Source organism: Phymastichus coffea, unplaced genomic scaffold (assembly GCF_024137745.1).
Source record: "Phymastichus coffea isolate CEN01 unplaced genomic scaffold, Cenicafe_Pcof_1.1 PCOF00125, whole genome shotgun sequence".
Taxonomy (NCBI): Eukaryota; Metazoa; Arthropoda; class Insecta; order Hymenoptera; family Eulophidae; genus Phymastichus; species Phymastichus coffea.
This window is the reverse complement of record NW_026706936.1, coordinates 376,660-387,893: the sequence shown is the minus strand read 5'-3', so window position 1 is coordinate 387,893 and position 11,234 is coordinate 376,660. Positions and strand designations below refer to the sequence as shown.

The 11,234-nt window shown below is 55.9% G+C and overlaps 1 protein-coding gene across 1 annotated transcript; it reads right to left on the bottom strand.

Annotated features, from left to right (window-relative positions):
• Positions 1-2,524: 2,524 nt before the first annotated feature.
• Positions 2,525-9,939, bottom strand: LOC131671405 (fibroblast growth factor receptor homolog 1-like). Its single transcript, XM_058947791.1, has 9 exons — positions 9,628-9,939; positions 8,196-8,296; positions 6,817-7,209; positions 6,352-6,753; positions 6,087-6,274; positions 4,872-6,031; positions 4,653-4,793; positions 4,477-4,582; positions 2,525-4,395 (listed from the first exon to the last, which is right to left on the bottom strand). Exons 2-9 carry the CDS (start codon positions 8,266-8,268, stop codon positions 4,279-4,281), a joined length of 2,580 nt encoding a protein of 859 aa, XP_058803774.1. The 5' UTR covers positions 8,269-8,296; positions 9,628-9,939; the 3' UTR covers positions 2,525-4,278.
• Positions 9,940-11,234: the final 1,295 nt, after the last annotated feature.

Sequence of the window (11,234 nt, the reverse complement as noted above, 5' to 3'; positions counted from 1 at the left end):
CTAAATACCTTTTCCAAATAATATCCTCATCGACTAACGTACATAAATAATTTCTAGGTCCAAACATTTTTATAACAATCATTTTTTTCCAAGTTGGTTTATTCAATATACGATAGTCATGTACGAAAATAACTTCATTAAGGGCAAAACAAATATTTCTATTAACTAAGTAAAATCTGCTTTTCATGATTATTATTTACTTTACAATCTCTTAACAAATCCAACTTCGTTCTAAATTCCCTACCTAACATTTTTTTACAGGTGATACATCAATAGTACAGTGAGGCGTGCTTCGTAATATAATTTTCTTGAACCCTTTTTTGAACGAGCGAACTGCATTTTCAGCTGCTCCATTGGTAGATGGATGACCAGGTGCGCTGTTCTTATGTACCTAATGTTATTCGTCTTCAACCAGTGTTAAAATTCGTCAGATGTAAATCGAGGATCATTATCTGAAAAAATCTTTTTCGGTATTCCATAAAAATTTCATAAATTTCTAGCCATTCCGAAAATTCATCAGAAATAATCAGGTTAGTACTTTCATAGAATTGACCTAAAGAATCAATATGATTACACTCTAATGGCTGATTAACTTCATCGAATTTCAACAACACTGCCTTGTTAGGGTTATCAGCATGAGTTTTACATATATTGCAATTTTTAGCTAAATCTTCAATTTCACTGTCAGCTAATTTCGGATACCAAAAATAGTGCCTAGCTAACATCTACATTTTACTGGCTCCGAAATGAGTTACATGTATTTCATTTAAGATTTCTTTCTTAAATTTATTCGAAATAATAACTCTATAACCCCACATTAATAATCCACTATCATAACTTATTTCCTCTCGTCTAATAAAATAAGGTTTAAGACAATCATCGACTTGATTTGGCCTTTCAGTCATTGTATAAAGCAAAACCTTGCTCAATATTACATCAGTTCTTGTAGCTTTTTTCATTAACCCAGCGTCCATTGGCACTTTCTCTTCAATAAAAAAGTTAAAATAAACTAAATTTTCAATTTCCTCTTCAGCAACTTTATTTTGCAGTGGAAGTCTTAAAAAACCATCAGCAGCGCCATTTGATGTACCTTTGAGATTTTCAAAAGTGTAATTAAATCTACTCAAATATAATGCCTATCTTTGTAAACGCCTTGTAGCCATAAGAGGGGTAAGCCTTTTTTCTCCAAATAAAGCCAGATGGGGTTTATGATCAGGTACCGAATCAGTAAGTAAAATGATTTTCAATTAAATATTCATAAAATTTACGAACACTCCAATAAATTGCCAAAGCTTTAATATGAATCATTGCATAATTTCGTTTTGCTTTTGAAAGTGTTCTAGCTGCAAAAGAAATCAGGCGTTCGGTACCGTTAGGAAGTTTATGCAATAAGACAGTGCCAATATACGCATCGCGCGCTAATTTCAATAGTAACTTAGGATCAAAATGAATTAAACAATAATTAAACTTAACTTTATTAAAACTTTTTTCACGCATAATATTCCATTGAAAAATAGCATTCTTTTGTAAAAGATTGTATAACATGTTCAATTTCTTAGCTAAATTTGGTATGAACTTACTATAATAAGTAACCATACCTACAAATGTTTTCACTTTAGATACATTTTCAGGCCTTTTAACATTCACAATGGCATCCACCTTTTTTACATTTTTATGTAAACCATTCTTATCTATAATATTCCCTAAATATTCAACACTATTTTGCAAAAATTTACATCTTTTAAGATGCATTTTCAAACCAAACTGGAGAATACCATTGATCCATAGTTTCAGAATTATTCTGCTTTAATTCATAAAATTCTCTCTTTTCTTTGAAACCAGAAATTCGGGGAAAAAATTGTGCTTTTAAGCAAGTACCTAAGTCATTGTATGTTTTGTTTTTAGGTAAATCTGGATCATACAATTTCTAAAAATTACATACGAGTATATCTCCTCATCCAAACTAGTAATCAAAACGGATACTTTTGAACAAAATTTGCAATAAAAAATTGTTCAACTTTCTCTTGATAAATATTCCAGTCATCTCCAGGTTTGAATTCATTGATGGTGCCTAAACTAGTTCCAACAAATATTGAGTTATGAGGTAGTTAAACAGACTGAGCTTCTTGATTATTATCAGACATAATAGTACTCAAATTCACTAAAGAACTTGCAGCTACTGTTGATACCGTCGTGAACCCAGTCGTGCCGGTGCTCGCCCGCAAGCTCTGAATCGCACACAGCCAGAACTTTCAAATATTCTCTGCTCTTCAAATTATTTGACGAACTGCTCAAGATTATAGGATTATTTTCAACGCTATCATCAGTGTCTTCATAATTCATGAGTTCATCTTCGTTATCCATAACATAACGAAAATAATTTGGCTATAATCCATTCTTATTTCTTAGTTCGAATATGAAATAATTAGACTTGGATTGAATTTTCGCCTTGTCGCCAACGTAATAACTTGAGAGATGGAAGTAAGAATACTACTTTATTACAAAGAACGATTTATTTAAAGAAATACAGAAAAGTCTTGATACACGATCGGAGACAATCCAGAAGAAATTAAAAGACAAAAGCTACGCAAAAGAGTTGAGTTTGCTGCAGCTTGCAACAAACGAATATTAATCAATCTATAACAATAAGTAATAATTTTTTATACAGCATTACTGCAAGTAATCATCAACCAAATTGAAAAATAGAATGATGAATGAAAATGAGCTTTGAAGAAATCGGAACGTCAGCTAACGTAAATTTTGCCGCTTCAGAAAAGGAGCTAGGGGTCATGTATTCGATATGATTATTTTTTTGTCATTTATATGTTCACAATGATAATTATTCACTAAAAGTAGTTGTTTAAGAATTGTAAGTTACTTACAAAATCCCAGTGAATTGTCATTATGAAAATCTGAATAAAAATATGAGGATAGCGAACTTTCGGTATACTTCTCGGCATATTTGCCTCGAGTCGCTCGCGCAGCAGATTGCACGTGATAAGCGTCATACATTCAACATTGAAATGAAAATTAAGATGAGTTTATATAAATTTTATTGATAATTTGAGATTCTTCAATCAACATTACAATAAATTGATAACGTAACGAAGATGACTACATATATATTGTGTAATGTGATGTTTAAATCTGCTAATTCGAGTCGCATACACATTAATTGTACTTTACAAATTTGATTGTCGCAATAGTGTAAATGCTTATTCATAATCTTAAATAATGACCTAATTAATATTTGATTTATGCATATATGTACAATGGTAAGATATATACTGTTTATATAAACTTGCAGTAGCACGAGTTTAATATGACGGGAAATGGGGAAATGGTATGAAACAACGCGCATTGTATACATACTAAATTTTTGGCATCATTGACAATTCTTTGATACAATAAAAAATTTGAATTAACAGCGCGAACTTGACCAATAGACGACGACTTTCAATTGTACAAGTAAAGATCGCTAGGAGTAATAGTCGACGGCAAAAGGAATATAGTACGGACCGGGGCACCAGTAATGAACGTCAGTTGACGAAAGATATCTTTAAAAATCTGGCAGCATCGTTCCTCGCCTCGTCAATATAAATAAATAAATATCAATTTATCTATTTATTTATAGCTGTATTGGTGTAGCGCTATTATTGAATACGATGAGATTTGTATGTGACGCAACAATTGCAATTGTACTCTTGATTAGCAGGCGAATACGCATATAATGCACGATAAAAAATATAGCTTGCTATGATACTTTTAAACGAAGTGAGTTTACGAGCTAGTTCTACGGTTTAATGAGCAGGCACTTGGATGTTTGTGTCATATTGCCATGTTGGAGTGTTCTTCAATTGACTAGTTAAAAACACGATGATTATTGCCGCGAGTAGATAGAAGAGTGTCGATCGAAGTGCAAAGTTCGACAACAATTGCAATAAGTAGTAAACTTGCGAGGAATTTGCTGAGAATCATAAAACAAATAATACTTGACGATAGTTGCACAGCGGCAGCATCAACTCACAATTTATCCGCGCGTTCGACGAGCTGTTTCCACGCGCTGCTTTCCGTAGTGTTAATTGGCACGCCGTCGTGACAAATGGCTCCTGCGCACCGTGAAAAATGTACAACTTGGGCATTGAGCTGCCGCCTTGCGGCGCGACCTGTCCTCTCGACACGGCGTGCTCACTGTCCGATCAGTCGATCGCGCGCCAATCCGCAAACGCGGGCCGGCATCGGCACGAGCCAGCGGCCAGCGGCCAGCGACCGACAGCGCTAGAGCAGGTTCCGCTGGAAGAGGAACTGGTCGACAGCCGCGGCGTGCTCGGCGTCGAACGACTCCTGACTGGAGGGCGGCGTGTCGAGCTGCGGCAGGCCGAGGTCCAGGTACTCCTGGGGAGTGGAAAGACCGCCAGGAGCGAGTTAGCGAGGAGCGAAGGTGGGAGGAGGGGGGGGGGGCGCTAGGCAACCTACCTCGTTGGAGGTCTGCGTGAGAATCTTGTCTAGCTCGTCGACGACTTTGGAGAAGCTCGGTCGCTCGGCTGGCTGGTAGCTCCAGCAGCTCCTCATCAGCATGTACCTGCAAAGGAAAACGGCTGGTCAGAGACGGCTTCGCCGGCAGCGGCCGGCGGCGGGCGCGCGGTGTTTACACTTGGAAGGGGCATCCGGGCGGCTTCTCCATCCGGATGCCGGCGTTGAGCAGTTGGAAGAGCTTCTCGACCGAGGGCACCGAGGGGTAGGGCGTGCCGCCGAGCGTCATGATCTCCCAGAGCAGGATGCCGAAGGACCAGCTGAAAGCAAGAAGGGTGCGTGAGCGCGGGTGGGGAGCGCGAGCGAGGACGCGAGCGAGGGCTGCCGCGGCTACTCACACGTCCGACTGCGAGGTGTAGACGCGGCTGAAGAGCGCCTCGGGCGCCATCCACTTGACGGGCAGCCGGCCGTCGGTGGTCTTGCGGTAGTAGTCGTGGCAGTGGACGTCGCGCGCCAGCCCGAAGTCGGCGATCTTGACGACGAACTCATCGCTGACCAGCACGTTCCGGGCGGCGAGGTCGCGATGGATGCAGTGCCGGCTCGCCAGGTACTCCATGCCCCGGGCCACCTGGTAGGCGAACGACACGAGCTGCTTGCGCGCGAGCAGCCCGCGGCCGGCGTCAGCGGCCAGCTGGCCGTCGGCCGTCTCGCAGCCGGCCCCTGCGGCGCCGCGGTGCTCGCGCAGGAAGTCACGCAGGTTGCCGTGCGGCGCGAACTCCACAACCACGTAGAGCGGCCCGTTCTGCGTGCAAGCGCCCAGCAGGTTGATGATGTTGACGTGTTTGCCGATGATCTTCATCATCTCCATCTCGGAGACGAGGTCCATCATCTCGGCGTCGGTGTGGCCCTCCTTGAGCATCTTGACGGCCACGACGCCGCAGCCGGCCAGCCGGCCGGTCGCGCAGCTCGCGCGCACCACCTTGCCGAAGGCGCCTTCGCCCAGAGTCTCGCCCAGGCGCAGCTGCTCGCGCGGCAGCTCCCAGGCGCTGTCCAGCGGCAGCTCGTACTCGGAGATGCCGCCGGCGCCGCCGGCCTCGCGCCCGTCGGCGGCGCGCTCCAGCCCCGCCGACTTCTGCTTCTCGATCTTCACGACGGGCAGCAGCAGCGCCTCCTGCGCGCTCGGCGCCTCTGCCAGGCTCTGCTTCTCCACGATGACCTTCTTGGTCCACTGGGTGACCACGGCGGCGCGCGCCGTCTCGATGGCGCGCAGCTTCTTCTGGCGCTCGCGCTGGTAGCGCCGCCGGTAGACGTAGATCGTGAGCAGCGTGAAGCAGGCGAAGCCGCCGCATGCCACCGAGGCCGAGACCGTGAGCGTGCGCGACTGCGGCGGCGCCGTGACCGCGACCCCCAGTTCCTCGAGGCCGTCGACCACGCGCAGATAGGCGCTGGCGAAGGTCACGCCCACGGCGTTGGCCGTCACGCACGTGTACCAGCCCTCGTCCTTCTCGGTGGCGTTGCGGATCTCCAGCAGCTCGGGGTTGGCCTCCGGGCCGCTAGCCTGCGCAGCGAGACTTAGTGGGGCGAACGGGCGGCCGGGCTGGGGGGGCGCTCACCTTGGGCTCGATCATCGCGCTCTGGTTGGTCCGGTTGAGGCTGTCGAGCGCGCTGTGGAAGCCGCGGTACCACTCGATGTGCCTGTGCGTGTCGGAGAACACGACGCAGCTGAAGTTGGCGCTGGCGCCCAGTGCCACGGTCGCGTTCTTCGGCGGCTGGGTCAGGATCGGCCTCGCCTTCACGCTCTCTGCGGGTCGCGGCGGCGCGGCAACAGGAGATCGTCAGACCGTCGATCGAACCGAGCGAGCGCCGCCGGCAACTCACCTTGGATCTCCACGGAGAAGGTGTGGCGCACGCAGCCGAGGTAGTTGCAGACGACGCAGGTGTAGTTGCCGCCGTCGCTCGTGAGCGCCTCCTCGATGCGCAGCTGCCAGTTCTTGATGTGCACGGCGCCGGCCGGGCGGCGCGGCTCCTCGCCGTCCTTGAGCCAGGTGATGTTGGGCGCGGGGTTGCCGCTGGCCGGGCAGCGCAGCCGCACCAGGTTGCCCGCGGGCTTGAGCTCGATGGCCGGCAGCGGCTCCTTGAAGCCGGGCGCCGACTCGGGCTGCGTGTGGTTCAGCTCACCGGGCGCCGGCCGGGGCGCGCAGCAGCCGTCCTGCTGGGCCGGCGACTCGGTCTCCGCCGGCGCCGCCTCCAGCTGCAGCGAGCGCGTCTCCGGCGGCCTGTCTGCAGCGTCGCAACGGCGTCAGTCGCGGGCCGGCTCCGGGGAGCGGGGCGGCGGGCACCTACCTCTCGCCTCGGGCTCGAGCTCGTTGGTCTGCTCGTCGGGCCGCAGCGCCGAGGCGACGCGGCCGAGGCCCAGGCCCCGGCCCTCGGCGTCGCCGCCCTCGGCCTCGTCCGCGGCCTCCTCGTAGTCGGCGGGCGGCGCCGCGTCGGCCAGCTGCGGCTCGAAGCGGAGCGCCACGCGGCGCCAGCGCGCCCCGTCCACCAGGCAGCCGTAGAGGCCCTCGTCCTCGGGCCCGGCCGCCCTGAAGCGCAGGCGCTGGCGCAGCACGCGCACGCGGCCGCTCGACGACCGGAACGGCCGCTCGTCCTTGTACCAGGCCACGCGACCCTCCGCCGGGCAGAGGATCGTCAGCCTCTCGCCGCTGGCCACCGTGTCGTTCGCGGTCGCGCCGTCCTCTGCAACAGGGATGCGTCGGCTCGTGAGGTCGCGCGGGGGGGGGGGGGGGCGAGCGACTCTCGACCTGTCCGTTAAATAATAAAGCGGCCGGACCAGCGCGCTCTCGCCGGGCTCGCTCAATCAGCCGGCAATTGGACAATTGAGCCCAATCATAATAATACTTGTGCATTAGCCGGCGTGCCGAGAGAGTATTCGGCGATGAGTAAGTACGCACACGTGTGCGACTGTGTGCAGGCGAGAGCGGTCCGTCGCTGCCGGCAGCAGCGGCTTTTTCTCAGCGACTCTCGATAATAATCCTTGACTTGTAGGTCGATTCCATTGATGCAGTCTAGGCTCGTTAGCGACGGGGCCTCGATAAATAAACCGACGCAACGCATGCGCGCAACGATTGACGCGAGCGCAACGCGCGGCCGGGCCCGCGACGGGGCCGGGCACCGTACGCGGGCTCGTTGCCGGCTGTCGGCGCGACGCCGCTGCTCCGTATCCTCGTTTCCGAGCCCGCCGCGAACGCTCGAATGCAGCCGGCGTCGGAAACGGAGCCTCCGCGTTCCGACGGGACGACGCTCTGGAACAGGGGAGCAGGCAGGCCACGCGGGCCCAGTCGCGGCGACTAGCGACCGGCCGGTCGAAGGTCCGTCGAGCCGAAACGAGCGCGAGAAAGAGGGTCGAGAGCGCTCTCGAGCGAGCTCGCGTGTTCCGCTGCCCTCGGCAGCCAATAGAGTCTCGGTCGGCTGCAGCGCGCGGCGGCGGGCAGCACGTGCGCCGGGATTTCCGTGGAGCGCGCGCCGCCGCCGCATGCGCCACCAGCAATCTCGGATATCTGCGCGGCAGATGTGATCCGCCGGTCCCGTCCCCCGTAGCGGCTCGAGCCGCGAGCGAGCGGCCAGTGCGGGAGCGCCCGGGTCGGCGCTGGCGACAGCGCTGCGCGGCTCGGGCTCGAAATAGCTCCGGCCGGCCTCGTCCGCAGCGGCCGGCGGCAACTCACCGAGGCGTATCTGGCGGGCGGCCGAGCCGGCGGCCAGCAGCGCCAGCACGAGGCAGCAGCCTACTCGGTCCATCGCCTCAGCGCGGCCGCATCGACGCCTCCTGCAACAGCAAGCAGAGCACGCTCAGCCACGGGAAACATCGTCCGAGCAGAGTCAACAAACAGCGCGCGGAGCCGCTCGGGCTGGCGCCTCGCCAGACTCGCGACGCTTTTAGACGCGCGCGCGCGCGCGCATTTCTGGCTTCTCGGTCGTCGGCGCGCCTGCCGCCGAATTTCGGAGCGCTGCATTCCCTGGCGTCTGCCTCGGCGATGCGCGCTCGCGGCGCCGCGCGGCGCACAAAGCCAGCCTGGCGCAGCTCGCCGAAAATCTCTCGATTGGCCGTGCGATTGGCCGGCCGATTGGCCGCGCGCGGACACGGATCGCCGGGTGTGCAAACAACGGACGACGCACTGCGGCGGGAGAGGCTGCTTGCTTTTCGTGTCTGATCGGCCTAATGAGCAGCTTCCTGAAGAGCTCGGCCACTCGCTCGCAGTCGCGCTGCGGCAGCGGCGGCCAGTCCGCACTCGCTTTTTGCCCGCGCGCTCGGCTGCTCGGCGATCGCTGGCTCCTCTGCTCCTTTTGCTCGATTTCTTTTGGCGCGTACAAACGGCAGCCTTCATACGAGCGCGAGCGTGGCGCGCTTTCGCGGATTGACGCGCGCAGCGAACGCGAGCCCCTCCGCCGGATCGAGCGCATGGTCTCGAGCGAACCCGGTCGCGGCGGCCGACCTTGGTGCCGAGATGCGTAGGTGCGCGGCGTAGGTGGCGGCGCTCGGTGCCGATCGCATGGACGCGCGGCGGCCGAGCCAACGTACTCGCCGCTCGGCTGCGCTCGGTGGCGGCGGCGGTGCGCGAGATTGGCTCAATTGCCTTAACGAGCTACGCGGAACACTGGCCGATTAGCGCGCGCGCGCGCGCGCGAGAGAGAGAGAGAGCGAGCGGGCGGATCGCCGCGTTTGCCGGCAGACCGCGATTACATAAACCGAAATCTCGATGAGCGCGCCGATTTGGTCGGCGCAGTGCACTAATTGCACCTCCGAGGCGCGTCTGCTTCCGGGCTTGTCGGCGCGCTCGAGGGCACTCGACGAGCACCCTCGAGCGGGCTGCTCTACTCGGCGCGAAAACCAGTGGCAAGGGCCTCGCCAGCGGTCCCCGTGCCAAGCTGCAGCAGCGGGGCTTTCCGCGCCCGGCCGGCCAACTGCAGCTCGCGCGAGTTCGCGCGGACAAAGGCGGCTCATTGTGCTCGGTATCGGCGAGAGTTGACTCTGAATTGCGGCCTGCGCACAATCGACCGATTGTTTCTCGCGAGCCGCCGGCAATTTCGCGCCAATTTGGCGCTCGTCTCGGCACCGATCGGCGGGCGACGCGAGCTTTCGTCGGCGGCGCTACTCACCCAGCGGAAAGTCGGGCGCTGCGGGCACGCTAAGCAGCGGCGCGCCGCTCGCTGCACATCGCCGCTCGTCGGCTGCGGCGCGGGCCTCGTCTCGCAAGTCGCTGGCGGGCGCGAAGCACTGTAGCAGAGCGTCGTCGTCACTGGGCGCGGCGCGAGGGCGCGAGCGAGCAGTCGGAGCGCGGCGGGGCAACTGAGCCCCACCGAGCCAGGCCGTCGGCGCGAGCTCGAAATAACGCAGGCTCGGGCGGGCCAACCCTCGCGCGGCCAGCCCCACCACCGCGCCCGCCGCCGCTGCCCATCCCCGCCCCGGGGCCACGTGCGCAACGCGCCCGAGGCGCTCGCGAGCTGGCCTGCATCGGCTCTGTATTTATAGGCGGCTCTTTTTCGCATTATCCGCGCGCGCACAAAGAGCTCGCTATTAGCGGTCGCCGCGCCGAGTGCCGTTACTCGGCGTCCGCGGCCGCGGCGCTGTCCGGGCGCTGTCCGGGCGCTCGACGTCGAGCCGCGGGCACCCGGCCAGGTCGCGGCTTTTCCAGCGGAAGTAGCGCCCAGCGCTCGGGGATACGGCCACTTGGCCACTTTTTTCCGAGGCGCGAGCCGCCGTGAAAAAAGTCCGGCTCGCGGATGACTATTTATACGCGCCGAGCGGGGCTTCCGCTCGGCCGGCTGAAAGACGATCCACGCGCCCGCGACGGCTGTAAAGAAGATCTTTTCCGATGATCCGACGAGCCGACGAGCCGACGAGCCGACGAGCGTTTCTTCGGGACGGGCCGATGACAGCGCTTAAAAATACACTGCCGAGCGAGGCGCGCTCGAGTCGACTGTCGCTGATCGCGCCTATTTATGCGCGAGCCGCAGCTCCGCTTCGGCGAGCGCGGGCAGGCCGCGGACGAAAACACTGCGCTTGCCCGTGATAGGGCGTCGATCCGCTCGTGGAACGGGCCATGCGGGCGCCGGCCCGCGTTCCCAGAGGTCCGGCCGAGCGCGGAAAAGCTGCCGACCGAGTCGGGAGCGCGCGAGCGAGACAAAAGGCGAGCCGGGCGGCGGGGACAATGGGCAGCTCGTCGGCTGAAAAACTGCGGATCGCGCGCGGCTCCCCGCCGCTCGACCCATCTGCCGCGGCCCCTGCCCGAGGCCTGGCGAGAGGCTGCTCTCGAGACACTCGAGAGAGAGAGAGAGAGAGAGAGAGAGAGAGAGAGAGAGAGAGAGAGAGAGAGAGAGAGCGCAGCCCAAAGCCCGGCATCTTGGCAACACGTGTCCGCAGCGGGCTCCCTCTCGCTCGTCTTCCCGGGAGAGACCTGTCGCGGGCCCCTCGCTCCGATACGTCCAAGGCGATCGACGGGCGCAATGAAATTTCCTGAGCGGAAATTGGCCGTCGCAGCCAACGGTCGCGTGCCATCCCTGGCTCCGCGCCGCTCGGCGGGCGTCCGCGCACGGCACCAGTCCCGCCTTGGCGCGCGTGATTTCCCGTTTCCTGTGCGCGCCTCTTCCGCGCCTCTTCCGCGCCGGCGCGCCGAGCAGGTCCTGCCTTCGGCGTTTCAGCCGGGTTTTCCGGAAGACATCCGGCCCAGCAGTCGACTCGTTAGCCAAGTACATCCGGAGGAACC